This window comes from Sebastes fasciatus, chromosome 24 (assembly GCF_043250625.1).
Source record: "Sebastes fasciatus isolate fSebFas1 chromosome 24, fSebFas1.pri, whole genome shotgun sequence".
Lineage (NCBI taxonomy): Eukaryota > Metazoa > Chordata > Actinopteri > Perciformes > Sebastidae > Sebastes > Sebastes fasciatus.
This window is the reverse complement of record NC_133818.1, coordinates 9,208,040-9,226,745: the sequence shown is the minus strand read 5'-3', so window position 1 is coordinate 9,226,745 and position 18,706 is coordinate 9,208,040. Positions and strand designations below refer to the sequence as shown.

Sequence of the window (18,706 nt, the reverse complement as noted above, 5' to 3'; positions counted from 1 at the left end):
GAAGTGCTTGAAATGTCTCCAGCAAAGAAAGAAAAAACAATCCGGTTTAATTTATTCTTATTCTTCAGGTGAAGATTCACCCTTTTTTTGTGAATTTCAAAACAAAGTAACTTTTGAAAAACATTGAATTAATTACGTTTTCAAAGCTTTTGCAGTAATTATGAAAATCACTCAGTCCTTCAAAGAAAAACTATTTTTAGGGAATGAATTGCAATTCTGAGGCTTTTTCTAACACCTGGAAGACATTTACAGTTTTATTTTGTTAGCTGACACCCTTTATAACCTGGTTAAAGTAAGTTTGTTTTGTCCTTTTTGGTAACACTTTTTGGTATTCGCCTAATAATATTCACACTTTCCTGGAAAGAGCTCTGTAATTTGATAGTAATTCTTTATAAAATATGAAACCCTCTATTAAAACCCCAGTAAATATTACTTCAGACTCTCTTGCTCAGTGGTTCCCAACCTGCAGGTCATGAACCACCAAGTGGTCCCGAGATGAATCAGAGGGGTCACAAGCCAATAAGATCGGGGTAACACTTCTCTAGCAATTAATTGGAATTCATTAATTAGAAATGTACCGACTGAACATCTCTATGATTTGTACCAAATTACACGGCTCTTTCCAGGACATTTCCTAGGAAATTAAAAGGGAAATGACGACCCTATAAATTAAAGCTGTTCCCTCATTTCTTTGCAGAAAACTCGAGTTCCAGAGTCCGAACTGTGTCGGGTATGTCGGAAGAGGGTTTACCCGATGGAGTCGCTGATCGCCGACAAACTAAACTTCCATAAAAGCTGCTTTCGCTGTGAACACTGCAGCGGCAAACTAAGGTGAAGCTTCACAGAGCGAAAAGCTTTTCTTCTGCTTTTATCTTTGCACTATTTTAACCATTTGTTCTCTTCCTTTTTCTTTTAACAGTCTTGGTAACTACGCCTCTCTCCATGGACGAATGTACTGCAAGCCACACTACACGCAACTGTTCAAATCCAAAGGGAATTACGACGAGGGATTTGGACAGAAACCACACAAAGAACTCTGGAATAACAAGAACCAGGAGAATTCACCCGAAAAAGTCAAATCGCCGTCACCCGAAAGGAAAGTCATGGATTCCAGATATTCCGCCCCTCCGAGCACATTAGTCGCTCCGGATGACAACGCGAAGAAGCCGGAGGATGAAAGCAAAAAGCTCACGACTAAGATCTCCGTCGTGTGGCCTCCTCAACCGGATTCTCCGAAGAAATCCTTCGCTGTAGAGGAGGAGTTGAAGTTGGTTAAGCCGTCGTGGCCCCCGAAGGAGGGCTCAGCTCAGGAAGATGAACACCTCAATCAGCCGGTGAAGCCTTCATTAAAGGAGACGGATATCCCCCCGGCGAAAGTACAAAACGGACCCCAGGAAAATGACAAGGTGCAAGAGAATGTGAGGAAGCTCGAGGCGCAGTCTCCGGCCTCCCTCGTAGAAGTCGCAGAGGAACCAGCGAGAGTTACTCACACTCGAGAAACTAAAGAGTCAAACAGTGGCTCTGAGGCGGTGGCACGTCTTGAAATGGACTCTGAAGTGCACCCTGGAGTGGAAGAGAAGGAAAACAACGCAGGTGGTGGAGCTGTGGAAAGCAAAAAGAAAGATGGAGAGGAAAGCGAGGAAGTAAATGGACACGACGGGCAGACAGAAAGTGCGGCGGTTGATAAGGGAAGCCAGGAGGTGATGGATAAAGGGAATAATGATGGGATGAACAATGGGGAGGCGGTAAAGGTCACCTTAATAGACGAGGCGGCGACGGCAGGACAGATCCTGAATGCAAACTCCAACAATAACAATAATTACGACCAGACGCCGCTATATAACGACATCCTGTTTCAAGAGCCGAGCGAGGACGAGGAGAAGACGTTTTTCCCCCTCTGCGAAGAATCCAAATGGATGCCAAGCGACGTGCTGCAACTGGCACAGAGGGATGATGCTTTCGTGCCAGCGGGTGCCAAATGTACCGAAGCCACAGACTGCTATTCAGACACAAATTTCTTCACAGACACAGCCGGGGGAGCGTTCACTTTCAAAAACGAGGCCGCCGAGCCAAAGATTAGCGCGGCGGCGTCGAGCTTCCTCGAGGACATCTTCGCCGGCCTGAGCGCCAGCGGCTCCGGCCTGCTATCTGATCTCGACATCTTCAGTCAATCGCCCCGGGCGTCGGCGCTGGATGACCTTTTGGATTTCGGGACGGAGGCGAGGGGGAGTGCGGATAAAACGGGAGATGCGAGGGGGGAGGATGACAGCTCGGCCACAAACTACGGCATTGATGGCGCTTCTTCTTTGTGGGCAGACGGCGACGGCGCCCTGACAGTGGAGGAGCAGATCAAAAGAAACAGATACTACGACGACGACGACGACAGCGACAACCCTTGAACTTTTCAGCCCCATTCAGCTAATAATCAGGCACTTCTATGTCCATGGAGAGATGAACTGATCTGATTTGAATTTTTTTTGTACTGAGATTTTAAAATTCTGCTCTTTTATTCAGTATCTAGCTTCGTTTGATTGAATGCACCTGGTGTGCAAAGAGTTTCTTCTTGTATATCTATATTTTTTGCTGATCTAAACAAGGCTATATTTTCAAAATAAGTGCATCTTTGAATGAATGCTTTGAATAAAGAGGTATTTCCATTTTCATGTCTTCTGGTTGAAATAAAGCTTCATGAATACGACGATATATACGAGTTTTTAATCAGTGATCGCACAGACAGTAATGGTGCTTCTCTGTATCGCCTTTGTGCGGCCGGCTAGTTTGATATATGGCCTACCTAGATAACACAGTCTGGCTGAGATCTCTTTGGCGAAAGGCGTATTGATTTCCACTGATAGAGCAGGCCTCTTGTAGGAGTTACAGATTTTTCCATTAGGTGGCTTTTGTCACCTCTGACAGATTTGTTTCCCCTTCCTCAGTTACAGCTTGGACAAGAACATACTGCAATGTTAATTACACCAGCAAAAAAAAACTACTTTAGTGTCAGAAAAAGTGATGGCTTTACGAATTTAGCGCGGCAACATTGTGCTGACAGCTCCTTTAAGTTGGGGAAGCACCGTTGCTGGTTCAATAATTCAGCATCCTCTCCCGAAATGCTGTTTGGCATCTTTTTAATTGGGCTATTTTCCCCCTGTAATGTTTTCATTGATGCAGTTTTGTACATTTTAATTGTTTTATCCTTCTGCCGAACAATTATAAACCCAGACGACTGCCCACCCAATCAGATAGGAGAGGCAATAATAATAAAACTGCCTATGTACAGCTGTCGGAGATGCTCAAAATGGTGTTCAATTTGTAATGAAAATGCAGATTTATCCATGGAGCCAACCAGGGTGTTCTGGGGACAGATATGGCCTGTAGCCTGATACATCAGCAAACTTAAAGGGCACATTCACATGTTTTCAAGTCTGTCTTAAACACTGGGAAATCTCCGGTTCTGAAAAGTGAAGCCAATGCTGAAGTGCCTTAAACTTGCATTCTTTCTAACAGCCAGCAGGGGGCGACTCCACTGGTTGCTAAAAGAAGTCTGATTGTATAGAAGTCTATGAGAAAATGACGGGAGGGAATTTTGTACTGAGCAGACAGAAAACCACTTGATTTTTCCAACTCAGACATGCTGTATACAGGAAGGGAGAAGGAGTGATTTAGGGCTGCAACTCAAGACTACTTTCATTATCAATCAATCTGCCATTTATTTCTCATTAATTGTTAATTCGTTATTAAGAGTCATAAATTGTGAAAAATTCCCCTGAATTTCCTAAAGACAAAGGTGACCTCCTCAGAGTGATTGATTTGGTACAACACCCAAATATATCTAGTATACTGCTGTAAAAGACTAAATGTATGGAGGACGGAACATGCCAAAATCAAAAATAAATCAAAGAATAAATAAATGACCCGATAAATAAATAAATGTCATTAAATGTAGAAAAAACTATATTACAAATATATGTAGCCATTAATTAATTGATAAAATGTGACACAAATTGATGTATCTGTTTTAATTTGCCTCTTTATTTATTTAACTCTGTATTCATTCCCTTATTTATTTACTCTTCTGTTTAATTTCCCCTTTTATTTATTCCATCTATGTACTCCGACCTCATGACACATGTTGAGTGACAGCCCTCTCATAGATAAATAAATAGATACACGCATATAAAAATAAATAAAAAATAAATGCAAAAATAAATATATAAATAAAATAAATAAATCCAAAATAAATGAATAGATACAAAATAATAATAAAAAGAAATACATAAATAAATAAAAGGGAAAAGTAAACAAGAGTAAATAAATAAGGGAATTAATACAAAGATAAATAAAGAAGCAAATTAAAACTGGGATTTATACATTATTATTACATACTTATATATAAAAAAACAAAAATAAAGCATTCAAATACTGATTTAGAAGTCAATTACCACGGCAATGGTCGAAGCTTCGAAGCATTTGGGTCAGCCCTAGAAGCAACTAATCAATTTATCGACTAATTATTTCAGCAGTTGAGTGACTACAACGGCCAAAAACCCTTCCGACACACATACTGGCATGTGAGTATTAAATTAAGATGGATTTAAAAAAAAATTTGACCTCTCCTTTAATTGCGTTCAATCAAATAAGCAACTAATCAATTTATTGACTAATTAAACAAGTCAAAAACATCTCTAAAAAACACGTCAAAAAAGTAACAAAAAACACCTCAAAAACGTCATTAAAAACACGTCACAAAAAAATGTGGACCTCTCCTTTAATTGCGTTCGATCAAATAAACAACTAATCAATTTATCGACTAATTAAACACGTCAAAAAAATCTGTAAAGAACACGTCAAAAACGTCACTAAAAAACACGTCAAAAACGTCATTAAAAACACGTCACAAAAAAATGTGGACGTTTCCTTTAATTGCATTCAATCAAATAAGCAACTAATCAATTTATCGACTAATTATTTCCGCTATAGAGTGATTAAAACGGCCGAAAACCCTTCCAACACACATACTGGCATGTGAGTATTAAATTAAGATGGACTTGAAAAAAATGTGGACCTCTCCTTTAATTGTGTTCAATCTAATGAGGACGGCCCGATTGGCTGCCCGTCCCCTCCCCGCCAGGCGGCTGCTGATTGGTCCTCTCTTCTCCTCTCATCTCATCGCCGGCTGCAGCCTCGCCGCCCCCTTCTGTCTCTCTCTCTCTCAGAGAGCAGAGGAGGAATCTGCTCGGTGAGCAGCGGGTTGGTTTCTAACTGATGCTGCTGCTGCTAGTAGGAGGACGAGTTGGACCGACGGAGACACGGTAGAAACAGCACCGGTAGGTCTCCAGAAACGCTCTAAAACGCTTTATACTCGCTGTGTGGTGAGCTGGACGCTTTCTAGCCACTAATTGGTCGCTTGAGTCGCTCTCTGGATGCTTGTTTGTGAAGTGAAATGAGAGTTAAAGGGTGAGCTCCAGTCAACCTCCATCCTGTGTGTGTGGTGTCGATGAATGCTGAGCTAATTGACCCCTCTGCTGTGGGACTTCATGTCTGTCCTCTACTAAGGACAAGGACACTGCTTTTTAAAAGGGATGTTCTTCTTTTTTTAAAGGAATTTTAAAGTTGTTTTTAAAGGTTTACTTGCAACCATTTGTCTTCTTCAGGTGCTTTTGCAGGTTTGCATGGAAGCATCAATTTAAGTGTCCTCAGGAGGGTGTCTGGCGTCTTCCTTTGGAGATAGGGTGAGAAGCTCAGGTATCCGTGAGGGACTCGGAGTAGTGCGTTGAAAGGAGCCGGCTGAGATGTATCCTGCAATGCAACATGCAATGCAACTGTCAATGCAACATGCAATGCATCCTCAAGCACCACCTGTTCATCGCGGCCTATGATCTAATTACTCGGCTATAGTTTCTCCCGTCTGGTTGTGACCGAAAGAACTAGATCGCCGGTACAAACGTTCAAAGTTGGAGAGATTATATCTCCACACTTGGCCTGGGAACGCCTCGGGACCCCCCGGTTAATGTGGCCCGGTTAAAGGGGAAGTTTGGGGTCCCCTGATGGAGCTGTTGCCCCCGGCGACCCGACTCCGGATAAGTGGTTTAAGATGGATGGATGGATGGATTAAATGTAAAGTTATTGGCGTTTGTGTGTGTGTGAGAGACAAAAGAGAGCAGAGACGGGATAAACCCTAGTTAAGCACATGAGAGCATTGTGCATCCCCATAATGCTGTGCACTTTATAGCCAAGTACAATGATTTATCTGGCTTGCTAATCCACGTCACTTAACATGAACTCCCATCGTCCATCTCTGCATAAAAGGGATGAGTGTCAGCACCACGCTGTGCTTTATTATCACTCCCGTCAGCTCTACTACTACGACTCCGACGGACTGTAAAAACTGGAAAGCGCGGGGGATCGTATAACTGGCTCAATGGGATTTTACCTCGAGGGGTCATAACAAGAATTGACGGTCTCCGCTCGCTGTGAACGGTGCACCTCTAAGCCTCTAAAAATCCATCTCTACAGATTTATTTTGACACTTTGGAACACGAATGATCTCAAACGCATCTGCAGGACTGATCCGCTTTCTGGAATTACTCCGTTTTCCTTGAAGTGGGTTACATCAATACTCCACGCTGTGTCTTGTCTCTCTTTTGTGAGCGACCGTGGCTTTCAACCTCACACCGCTGCCGCCTGGGTCGTTAATACCGGCAGCCCTGCCAAATTTAAGCCTGTGCTGGAGGGGGATGGGGGGGGAGATGTTCCATTTCATTTCAGAAACGTCCCGCGGTCCATTCATCTCCCGTGACATGAAATATAGTGTTTTAATCTCAATTAGGCGATGACATATCAGAATGGGTGCCCCCCACACACGGGTGGTTGCAGATGACAGTGATGAACACGGGTTTTGGAGGTCTAGTTGAAATGAAGATGATAGAAGAGAAAAAAAGATGTTTAATTGATCTCCGCTTGCTCGACTTCATCTTACAATTTCCATTTTTTCTCCTCCTGGCAGACTGTGACTGTAAAGCCTCCGTTTGATGCAGCCGAATCTTGATAGAAGTCATTTTTCTGTCACTAACGCTCCAGCAAATGTTCAGATTTAGAGGCTATTTCCAGAATGACTCTTCAGATAACAGCTAATAAGTTCCTCATCATACCACAGCTGGTGGTCTTCTAAAGAATGATTATTATAATGATTCAAGCCAGTGTCACGCCAAAGCGAGGATAGCGTGTAAGTGTCAAGTTTTGCCTCATCAAGGCAAGAATATTACAGGAGTATGAAGGTACAGGACCAGCAGGGGGCAACAAAACCACTCACTTTGGTTCATGCAACAAAACCACGTTGTTAGATTAAGGAAAAATATCATGGTTGGCCTTAGAATAAGTATGTAAACTTAAATTAACTACAATACGTACGGAAACAACGTTACAAAAGTCGTCACAAAAAAACATGTCACAAACGTCATTAAGAAAACACGTAGAAAAAAAAACGTCACTAAAAAATGGCACTTAAAAATGCAAAACGTCACTATAAACACGTCAAAAACATCTATAAAAAACACATCTAAAACGGAACTAAAAACACGTCACTAAAAAATATCAAAAACGTCGCTGAAAAACGAAAGTTCACTAAAAAAAACACTAAAAACATACCACAAACGTCACTTAAAAACTAAAAAGTACGTCACGTCACAAAAAAGACGTGACAAACGTCACTAATGCAACTTACAAAACATAACTGGTCTCCTGGTTAAAAGTCCTGTGTTTGTTGGACCCATCCACCTTCCTTCCACCACCATAAGCAGTTTTTCTCACTTTTTATTCTACATCACTAGCTCTGAGCGTAGCATATTTACGCCGATGCGTTTACATTGCAGTCAGTACAGACTACATTGCGTACAAATGACGCGTGCTTTTGCCTTGTGCATTATTGTGTCATTCATACGCCTTGTCGTGCGACTGGAGTGCATTGTGGGTCAATAAGAGACCCTCAGAATTTCCTCCTGTAAGTTCCCAAGAATCAATGATTTCCAGCCTGTTTTAAAGCAGTAGTAAATCACTATTAAGCACTTGTGAGTCTCATCACAGCCCTGATATCTGTAAATAGGCTGTTTACGACTGCTGTGTTGTGAATTACATCTTATTGACATCCTGTGAGAGGAAGCAAGCCCCTGGGCGTGCATCTAACCGGCTGGTTTTAACTCATTTAACCCCCGCGTGGGGGTTTTATATGTGAAGGCATCCCGCCTGTCAGAATTATTGGGCGAATGTGACACACAGAATTGATCTTTTTGAAATGTTCCACACTAAATAAATTGATGCCATATTCACTTGTAGCGCAGAAAAGGAAATTGGAGTTTTTTTTTGGGCTGAAATGAATCTGGAAGAAGCCCTCAGGCCAGACCAGATCCTCTTAATTACATCATATTTGTGTCCTGGAAGTCGATTTACCGCGCAGCAACGCGCTCCCAGACGAGATAAACTGTATGTGACAGTGATAAATGGCGTTTGTAAGGAGCGCAATAGAAAAGTGTATTACAAACCAGCTTATTAACTCGTTCACAATTTCAATGCGCTCGCTGCTTTTCTCGTCGGTACAATTTAAAGGGAAAATGTGTCAGTTTGTGTGCTGCTGTTTGTCTCGGCGTGCCGTGGCATTCTGGTGCCCCCGGGGGAACATCGCTGCTTTATAAAGACCTTTACTTTGTTATTAGTTTTTTTTCCCTCCGTCACCACCGTTGGTTTAATTTTTGTCGAACCTGCTCTGCCATTCATCATCAGGATTTAGTGTCAGTCACTTCTGCATCAACATTCAACCGGTACAGGGAGGAATCCATCACAGAGCAGGATGAGATACCAATTTCTCCGCTGAGTAAGGTTCACGGCCGCAATCATAGATATATGATTGTGCACTATTTGGCAGGCATGTATCGTATACCCATATGACCACCTGTGATTGACATCATCTGGTTTAGACACTTTCTGCTGACGTTGTGGGAAATCAGGGAAAGAATGACAATGCTTCCTCTTTGCACTGAGCGTCACATGAGTGACTTTCAAATATTCAAGGCCCTAAAATACTCAATGCTGTCCCCGTATGCAACCAGGGGGCTGCTGTGCTACTTAAAGGGATAGTTCAGGTGTTTTGAAGTGGGGTTGTATGAGGTATTTATCTATAGACTGTATTACTTACAGTAGATGGTCGGCACGCCCCGAGTTTGGAGAAACAGACAGGAGCACCGACACCAAAGCAAAGCAATACAGTGCAGTGGACGGCAGCAAAACAATTTTTAGCCACCTAAAAGAAAGGCTCGCCTAAAAAAATGTATATCCGTTTAAGTGTACGCTATATTTAGAATATTTTCACTGCTTTATCTTGCCGTCAGACAACTGAACTGAAAGTGAAACTTATCTATGCTCTCTCCAAAGCCAGCAGGGTCACATGACAAAAACAGTATAGATACGTTTCACTTTTAGTTCAGTTCGCCATCGGAAAATATTCTAAATATACTCTTAAATGGATATAATTCTTTTAGGTGGCTAAAATATGTTTTTCTGCCATCCACATCCACAGCACTGTATTGCTTTGCTCCGGTGTCGGTGCTCCTGTCTGTTTCTCCAAGCTGGGGGCGTGTCAACCGTCACCTACTGTAAGTAATACAACTACTATGGATAAGTACCTCCTACAACACCCAAGCTATCCACAAACATCTCTAAAAAACACATTGCAAACGTCACTATAAAACAAAACACCAGTCTCGAACAGAGGTACTGTACTTTGTGTTGAGTTTAGTGTGTCTTGTATTCAGGCTTCACTCAAGTAGGTTTTTTTACACTTTAAATGTGTTCACTACACTTAGTGCTGAACTAAAGATTTCTTCTTTTATAAAAAATGCAATTTTTATAGCCATGATTTAAATTGTAACTTAAGAGTGTTTTAACAAGCTGTAGCAAGAGAAACTTTCAGATGGGAGCCGTCTGTAAAGACAACAGATAGTTTTACTCAGCGAGTTGGAAAAAGAATAAAAAGTAATCTGTTGGCTGTCCAGTTAATGAGCGCTCTGCATGCCAGCGTCTGTTCATTTAAGCTCCGCCAAAGACAGGGATGGGTTCCGACGGAGGGTTTAATTCTGGATTTGGTTCCACGGTTGGCAATACACTTGGATTTGTTGAGCTCTGATGCTAACTAATCTCCTATCAAACATTTTATCTCTTCCTCCTTTTTATTAGCAAGGAACAATAACACATAGATACCAGCCTTTTTAGTGGAAAACTACAGACTTCCCCAGCGGCAGATTAGATCCGGAGCCAATTAACGTTTAAAGGGAAGAGTTAATTGGCTGCTTGGTCTGGTTAATGTGTGTCTGTATTCAGACACAGATACATCACTCTGTAACACCACTGTACGACTGCTAGTGGACTGCATGGTTGTTCAACAAGGACCTACAGAGTGGTGACTCTTCTAGAGAGAAATGATCTAAAAAAGTGGCCCAAATCAGATTTTTTTGGTCTCATGTGACACACATCTTAATTTTTCATAGTATGGACACAAAAATCATTTTTTTTCCGATCAGATCTGGTCCTGAATGTGATACATATCCGATCACTGACAGTGCGACCGCTGTGAAAACAGTCAAATCAGAATTCATGTGTGTTTTTCCCTGCTCGTTCGCACAAAAAGACGTATAAATGCGCAAGGCGTTTAGCGTGCAATTGAAGCACCTTTATTGATTTTTGCGTGTTATTTGTACGCCATGTATCCGGTACTGACTGCAATGTAAACATATCCACGTATAAATGCTACGGTAAGAGTTAGTGACGTTGTATAAAAAGCGAGAAAGACCACATATGGAGGGTGGGTCCAACAAACACTGGACTTTTAACCAGGAGACCCGTGTTCAAGACCATTGTTGACCGGTGTTTTGTTTTGTAAGTTGCATTAGTGACATATGTCACATGTTTTTTTTGTTGACATTTGTGACGTGTTATCCGTGGTTGTCTTACGTTGTTTTTCGTATGTATTTTACCTAGTTTACGTACTTATTTTAAGCCCAACCATGACGTTTTCCCTTAAAATAACTTAGTTTTTTTTTTTTTCCTGAACCTAAGTTAGTGGTTTTCTTGCCTAAGTCTATCTGCGGACGTTTGCGTTGCGTACAAATGACACGTTAAAATTCTAAAATGCGTACTCAAGCAGAATGTTCTTGTAATTTCGTGGTATTTATACGCCTACCTGTGAGACCGGGTTGGTTTTTCCACGTTGTACGTCATTACTGAGCAGGAGCAGATCACTTTTGTCGAAGCGGTCCAATGAAACTACGTTTGGTACCCATACAACCCATTTTTATTCACATATCTTTGAGGTCAGAGGTCAATGGACCCCTTTGGAAATGGCCATGAGTTTTTCCTCGCCAAAATTTTGCCTCTTTGGTTGGCACAAATGGATTCCTCAAGATTTCTAGTTTCATATGATGCTTTAGAACTTTAAAACTGAGCCCGCTACAACTTAAAAGTTGCAAGTTGCGTTAATGCATTAAAGAAATTAGTGGCGTTAAAACAAATTTGCGTTAATGCGTTATTATAGCGCTCTTAATTAGTTCATTATCAGCCGAAATGAAAAGTCTTCTTTAGGAGTCAAACAAAGTCATATGTTATGATTTAGGAGGAACATCTGTGTATGGGCGAACCCAGATCTGTTAAATTGAGCAATATGTTAATGGAGTCTGGCAGTCAGTGGACTCCAGTGTGTATTTTTGGACCGATGCGCCGTCGGACGGCGGTCCCCCAGGTGTGTGATGTTAACAGCTGCATGTGAGGCGTTTTAGGGCAGAGATGCGTTCACACTGATGTCAGATATGGGTCACTTCAAACAAAAGAAAGAGAGGATCGAATTGAGCATTAAGCCGTGTAATCAGTATTTGGAGGACGTATAGATACATTTAATGAATGTGGGATTCCGAGCTGTGAAGTAGCTCATCCTGTCAGTCTGTGAAGCTAACGCTAATGTTGGCTTAAGCAGCTTAAGTGCAGATCTGTTAACAGTAGCATTAGGGGGTCGTGAGTCAGATATGAAAACATTGTCTGACGCGACTTACCGAGCGAATACACGATTCTATCTGATTCAATGTTTGTGATTTATGCTCTGAACAATCACATCTTCCATAATAGATGACAAATACAGGCCTGTAGTTTGATTTACAGAAGATCATCGCAGTTTAAATAGCAATATTGGTCAGAAAAATCAGATTTCTCTGCACATAACGTCCTTTAAATGCTCCCCTGGTCCTGGAATCGTTGACCCTGACCTCTTCCTGAGGCCGGGGCAAACAAAAAAAAAATGTTTCTTAATAATTAATGACCGAATTGTTCAATTTAATCGCAACACGGTGGAAGCAAGCCAACCAGCGCTGCCCGGTTGCCTGTTTTTTCCTGCAGAATTCACGGTTTCCGCCCTAACACCTCATAATTTACAACGCATTCGATTTTACGAGTGCCTGGCTGCGCCGTAATTACTGATAGGACGAGGCTGTAACTTGCGAGGCTGTCATCTTTTATAAGGTCTCGTGACGCCGCGGCTGCAGGATTTCTCTGCTTTCTCCGAGGGCGTGCTCTGACCTACGTTGCTCCCAACCCCCCCCCCCCCCCCCCCCCCCTCTCTCTCTTTCAGTCTCTGTGGAGAGCTACACAGAGAGCTGTGTGTTTCATCTGGTGATCTCAGCTAGTCGCGATCACGTCTGTGACTGCCGTCCAAAGTTTATTGGATCATTTGATAATCTCGTTGGCCCGGAGCTTAGCCACGTGTGTCCCCAGATCTGCGTCGGCACAGATGATAGATCCAAAAACCCCATACTGTGATCAGGCTGGTGTGTACCCACCAGTCCTCCCAACAACATGGCATAAAAAAATACTCCGTTTTTTGTTATTATATCTGGCTGTGTTTACTGGATTTTGACACAGTTAAAGTAATAGCGAGGAGAAACTAAACAACATCCATTTTCCTGCTTTTTGTTTACAGAAATGACAGATGATAAGGAGTGATATGCTGTTATTATCCAAAATGCTCAGCCGGCAGATGTCCTCTCTGGTTGTTACCGAAGACAAAAAGGCAGCGCGGTGTGAAAATACTGACCCTTCACGTCCTCATCGCCGGTGCATTTCAGGTTGATGAGGTGAGTCACTGCAGCCGGGTCTGATAAAACAGCCAGGTGATTACATTGTTCCATAATGCTGAGTTTGTTGGGGGGACTGCGAGTGACTTTACTGTCTTTCAGAGGCTGTAGCAGGTTCAGCTTTAGAGCTACAGATATCATATGAAACTAGAACACCTATGCAATGCATATATTTTTTTAATACAGAAATAAATAAGTTTGGGGGTAATGCAAAGGGAAAATCGTGCAGAAATAAATGAATAATTAAATGTGTAAATACATAAATAAATACATACATGTAAAAACAAATTTAAGATAAATAAAAGATAAATGAATGAATAAAAAATAAACGTAAAAATAAATGAATAATGCAAATATTAAATAAATAAAAAACTAATGTAAAAATGCAAAAAGTAAATAATAAATGCAAAATAAATAAATAATGCAAAAAATAAAAACAAACACATGAATAAATAAAAGGGAAAAATAAACAGAAGAGTATGTAAATAAAGGAATTAATACAATGAAACATACATAAAGAAACAAATTAAAACGGTATCGGGACTGAAAAAGTTGGATCGGTGCATCCTTATTCATTCATTTTGCTACATTTAATGACCTATTTATTTACTTATTTATTTATCAATTCATTTATTTATTTACTTTTTATTTTGGCACTCTCTGTCCTCCATACAAATGAGCCCAACTGTATTCATGTGTGATGATGTTAGTCCCCACAGTAGCCATTTCATTGTAGTGAGACCGTTTTTTAAAAACTTGACCTCACTTTATAAAATGACCTGTGGTGACCTATAGGATAATCACAGCCTCAGGAAACTTTACAACCACAAACTAGAGACCTAGAGCATTCAGAGGATGGATGGCTTTCCTAGCTAGATTGACAATAAGGGGGTTTCTCATTGCAGTTTACACAACAGAAGTAATCGCCATCCAATCACTGAAAAATACAATTCTTGCAGAAATCTCCAAATGTGAAAAGTTTTTGATACCAAATCACAGCATGGCTTTTTCTGTGTTGTTCCTCAAGGTCTTGGTGTCTTAATGTGGTATTTTGGATTTTTATTTAATAGAGCATGGGAATGACCATGATATACTTCCATCATGATGTTCTAAACCCTTATACACTTTCACAATTTATTTTAATTAATTGAGTTATTCATGTTATTTCAGATTAATGACTAGAACAACTTGCCCCACAGTGCTGAGCTGCATCTCAAATTAATCATCATGTTCCCAGCTTTCAGATGACGTACACCACTTCTATGTGACATCTACTGTTGACCTGCTATCTCCCCATAAAGACCTCCTGTACCCCCCTAAAAAAAGACAAAAACGGTCTCAGAGGGTTAAGTGCTGAATTGCGTTTTTTCCCCTGTGCTCACAGGGTCTCAGCAGTTTTGTTTTTACGATCGTAGTTGTCTCACATAGCTGGTTTTAGGGCTGGGGAGCTGTGTTAGCTCCAGACCGCTCCTCCGCATCCTGTTATCTCATCCTCTACCAGCTGTGGTTGAATGTTGGCTTCCCATTTCCACACGCGAGGCTCTGCTGCAAAGCTCGCTGAGGCCCCCCCCCCTGCCATCACACTTGGCATGGGATTAGTGCAGAGGAGTCTCCTCGCCTTGTTTTTGAAAAATTGGGTTCTAATGACGGGACTGGTTTTGCCAAACTGGCCCGCTGTGACTACTGATGTCTCCCAGCTCCCCCCTGGGTCAAGTAGATTATTGGATTTTCATCAGAGTGGTCAAACAGCGGGGGGATATAATGGTGAGGACCCTATCAGCGTCTCCCCGTCTCTCTCTACAGGCTGTTTGGCCTCAGAGAGCGCCGCATTTATAACACAAGGTCGCCTCGTTTGTGTTAGGACACGCTGCCTCCCGCCTTATCTTCTCCCACCGCATGGATACCTTGTCACTCTGATTTTGAGGTTGAAAGTTTATGTTGAGAAACCCCTTTGGCTCATGAAACACATTCAGAACCATCGGGTTTTAAAATTCATGCTCCAAGAAGAAGTGTAAGAACATGTTGGTCAGAATTGTACACATTCCTGATAGTGTTATTGGAACAACTCTAAGAAAAAGCATAATTTTTGTAATTTGATTCCCCCTCCTCATTGTACTCCTCTTTATGGAAGACCAACATGGTTCCAAACTGATATTTCTATACAGCAGGGTGCGGGATGAGGTGTCAAATCCTGCTGTTTTTACTTCTTCAGCTAAATTCATTAAATACAGAGAGTGCATCTCGCCCTCCACTCGCCACAGAGGAAGATATTTACTTTTCTTTTTCCGAAGGCTGTATGTATAACATTTTGCTTCCGGCGTAATCCGGTCGCTGATATTAATATCTCGCCGTGCGCACGGTTGATCTCAATCAGCATCTGCCATCCCTCAGCGGACCCCGACTAACCCATTTGAATAGCGACTCCTAGGCCTAATTATAGAGTACGCACTATTACGTGTGCACAAACACCACACAGAAGATCATTAATCTTCGACAAAACTAGATGCGGCGCCAATTATTTCAGGTAGGTTTGATACACTTGACGCGCGTTTAGGCGTCTTTATCCCTTTGAGGCCCGTATGTAAATTTGACATTTGCCTCTCGAAATTCTTTCCACCAAATTGATTTTGAGGGCAGGCAGACTTAATGTGGAGCGATCGTATCCCCGTCTTATCCCAGTTGGTCTTGTTAACTGCCTCAGCTCTCAGCCGTGAGACGTAAACTGTATTTACATGAGACTGACGGACCTTGATAATGGAGTTTCTTCGCTGACCTTTTGGCCCAAACAGATGGTTCCTATCAACCAGTCGAGAGGTTGATCTTGATCTCTCCTGCCTCCGCTCTTGTTGATGAAAAGAACTTACTGTATGCACACTGTGAACGATATGCTCAGTAATACAGGTGCTTTTTATCCCAGGTCCACGCTGTTAACGCTCACTTTGAAGTCCATCTTCCACTTCAGATTTGTGCATGTGAGGCTCTTGTGCTGTTTGAAACACAAAGCAGCGCTTCGCTTTGGCGGAACGTCTCCTATAAGTTTAAGTTGAGTCGATATCCAGCTCTGGCTGCTTCAGGGAATCACTGCCACTGCTCACGCTAAGGATTTTTCCTTCAGCACTCAGTATTGATGATTGCAAAAAGGATGAATAACTCCCGGAAAAGTTAGAAGGATATATTGGGTATTATTTCTGTGTTACTTCCAGCTAGAGAGTTACATTTTCAGTCTGGCTGCAATTGCATAAATTAATCTGCCAATTATTTTTGTTTGGTTTATAACGTTGGAAAATAGTTTTGTTTGGTTCGACACAACAGTTGAAACCCCCCACCAAAATATTCACTTTACTATCACATTAGTAAACTGCTTTGGGCTACAGCTACAGAAGTAAAAACAACACAGTGGAAATAACATTAAAAATACTTTATCGTTGAGCAAATATCAACTAAAATAAATAAGATTTGTCTGCCTGCACGGTGCTTTCAATGTTAGCTGAAATGGTTGTTGCACTAAGGATGTCACGATACCACGAATTTAGTAGCCAATAACCAACACCAGTGAAATTCCACGATTCTCGATACCAATTCGATACCACGTGAAAAAAATTAAATAAAATGTACTTCAGCATTCACTCCATTATTACCGTTTTCATACTGTTTTTTGTTAGGAAGTCAAACAGCTCATAATTCCCTTTCTATTATCTATTTTATATTGCTGTGAAAACATCTCCTTCAAACAACTGGATTTATTCAAGTTTCTCACCAAAAACTAAATTTTACAAGATTACATTTGAACATATTATGAAAATGTTATAATTTACCTTCAATACTCATTTTTACTGAATAGAGCCTGAACACATCATAATGTATGACGCCTCCCATGTTGAAATCGGCAGGTATCGGCAGTATCGAGAGCTGAAAAACGAGTACCGTCACATTTTATGAATTTTGGCATCGAAATATTGGTTCTTGTGACATCTCTAAGTTGCTCTGCTACAGGTCACAGAATGTGCCGGGTCACAGATTATGGTGTGACACCGGCAATAGGTCGAGGCCGAGCACTCGTCCTTCTCAAGTTATCAAAAATGTTCTTACTTTAACAGGATGGACAATAGGGCCGGGCGTTCTGGAGAAAATCAAGTATCACAATATTTTTAACCAAATACCTCGATATCAATATTGCGATGATGTTGTAAGGTCGACAAAATATCAACACAATGAGATTTTTGGTAAATAATCATCAGTAATGTGGACATAATGACTAAGTGGGTAAAGACAAATAATAGAACAGTTTGCTAAGTTCAGAAAATAACATCACTTTACTGTAATGCTCCTTTAAAACCAGACAAAGACGACACTTATGCTATATTAACATATCCAAAATCTCAGACGATATCTAGTGTCATATCACAATTTCGATACAATATTGATATATTGCCCAGCCCTAATGGACGGTAGATACATATTTAAGCAAGAAACTTGTAGTTCCCTACTTTGTCGTGAGCTGTGTTGCCGTATAAGCACGTCTTTGTATACGTCTTTGCAGTGGGTGGAAGTCTCTCTGTTGTACGAGTTCACAGTAGATTGCAAGGTTAAGATATATTGTATATAAGTGTATTCTTTCCATTCATGGAGCCCTATATGTACTTAAAGCATAGAGCGTTAGAGAGACAGGACATACAGAACACAAGTGTGTCTGTAATGTTTGTACTGTGCTCTCAAAGAGTTTCGTCTCATTTATTCCTTTTCTTGCAGCTGTGAGGGAGCCTCAAAAGGTCAAATAACACTAAGTTAAGCCGCCCGAATGATAATAATAGAAGACCTTTATTCAGCACTCGTTCTCGCTCTTGTTCCATTTTCTGTATTTTTTTTTTTTTTCATTTTTATTTTACTAGTTCTAGGTCAGTGGGTTTGAAGAAAAGCGGCGATCACGCACGCTTTCTGGCGCTGCCAATACAATCTGTATACATTTGTAAATATTTTGACCACTTGTGAAGATTGTAAATGTGTGTAGTACATAGAGGTGACATAATGAGTTGATTAATCAGCAACAATTTTTATAATTGATCAATTGTTAAACGCATTTGTGTCCACAACTGAATGATTTCTCACCATTTTCAAAACATTTTTTTAGACCATTTTCCAATATTTGTTTTAGACCGAACGATTAATTGTAATATAACCAGCAGCCCTAGTGGAAGTGGTAAATGACAACGACAAAACAACAAGTAGATGTGTGATTTTATCACGTAGACCACAAAGGACTACAGTATGCGGTTGAAACACTGACAAATGAAAAACAATATTGTGAGTACATCTGAGCACGCTCAATTTTTCTCTTTTATTTATTGCACCAGACATAGTTTATTTGTTGTTTGACTGTGCTCTCACCGTGGCACATGGGTAAAAACAACAATCCTTCCCCTTGAGCACCCAACAAGACATGGGGATAGAGGCAAAACACATTGAGGTTTGTTTGCTATAATCTTTTCTTGGAGCGAGTTTATTCTCAGGGCACTTTTTTTTTGTTAAATTTGTACTCCAGGCAA

The 18,706-nt window shown here is 41.1% G+C and overlaps 2 protein-coding genes across 10 annotated transcripts in view; both read left to right on the top strand.

Moving 5' to 3' along the window:
* The window catches only part of xirp2a (xin actin binding repeat containing 2a), a 61,292-nt gene extending 60,233 nt beyond the window's left edge, over nucleotides 1–1,059 (top strand). For all 5 annotated transcript variants that reach the window (XM_074627765.1, XM_074627762.1, XM_074627766.1 and 2 more), the window contains 2 exons: nucleotides 698–831; nucleotides 920–1,059. In XM_074627765.1, the coding sequence (XP_074483866.1) occupies nucleotides 698–792 (95 nt within the window). In that variant the 3' untranslated portion in view covers nucleotides 793–831; nucleotides 920–1,059. The remainder of the gene's footprint in view (nucleotides 1–697; nucleotides 832–919) is intronic.
* Nucleotides 1,060–5,144: 4,085 nt separating this feature from the next.
* LOC141763234 (beta-1,3-galactosyltransferase 1-like) overlaps nucleotides 5,145–18,706 on the top strand; it is a 115,547-nt gene continuing 101,985 nt past the window's right edge. For 3 of the 5 annotated variants that reach the window (XM_074627760.1, XM_074627757.1, XM_074627758.1), the window contains exons 1-2: nucleotides 5,145–5,327; nucleotides 13,010–13,163. The gene's annotated coding sequence lies outside the window, so the exon portion shown is untranslated. Of the gene's footprint in view, nucleotides 5,328–9,568; nucleotides 9,645–13,009; nucleotides 13,164–18,706 lie in introns of all 5 variants that reach the window. The other 2 variants (XM_074627759.1, XM_074627761.1) reach the window with 2 other exon arrangements.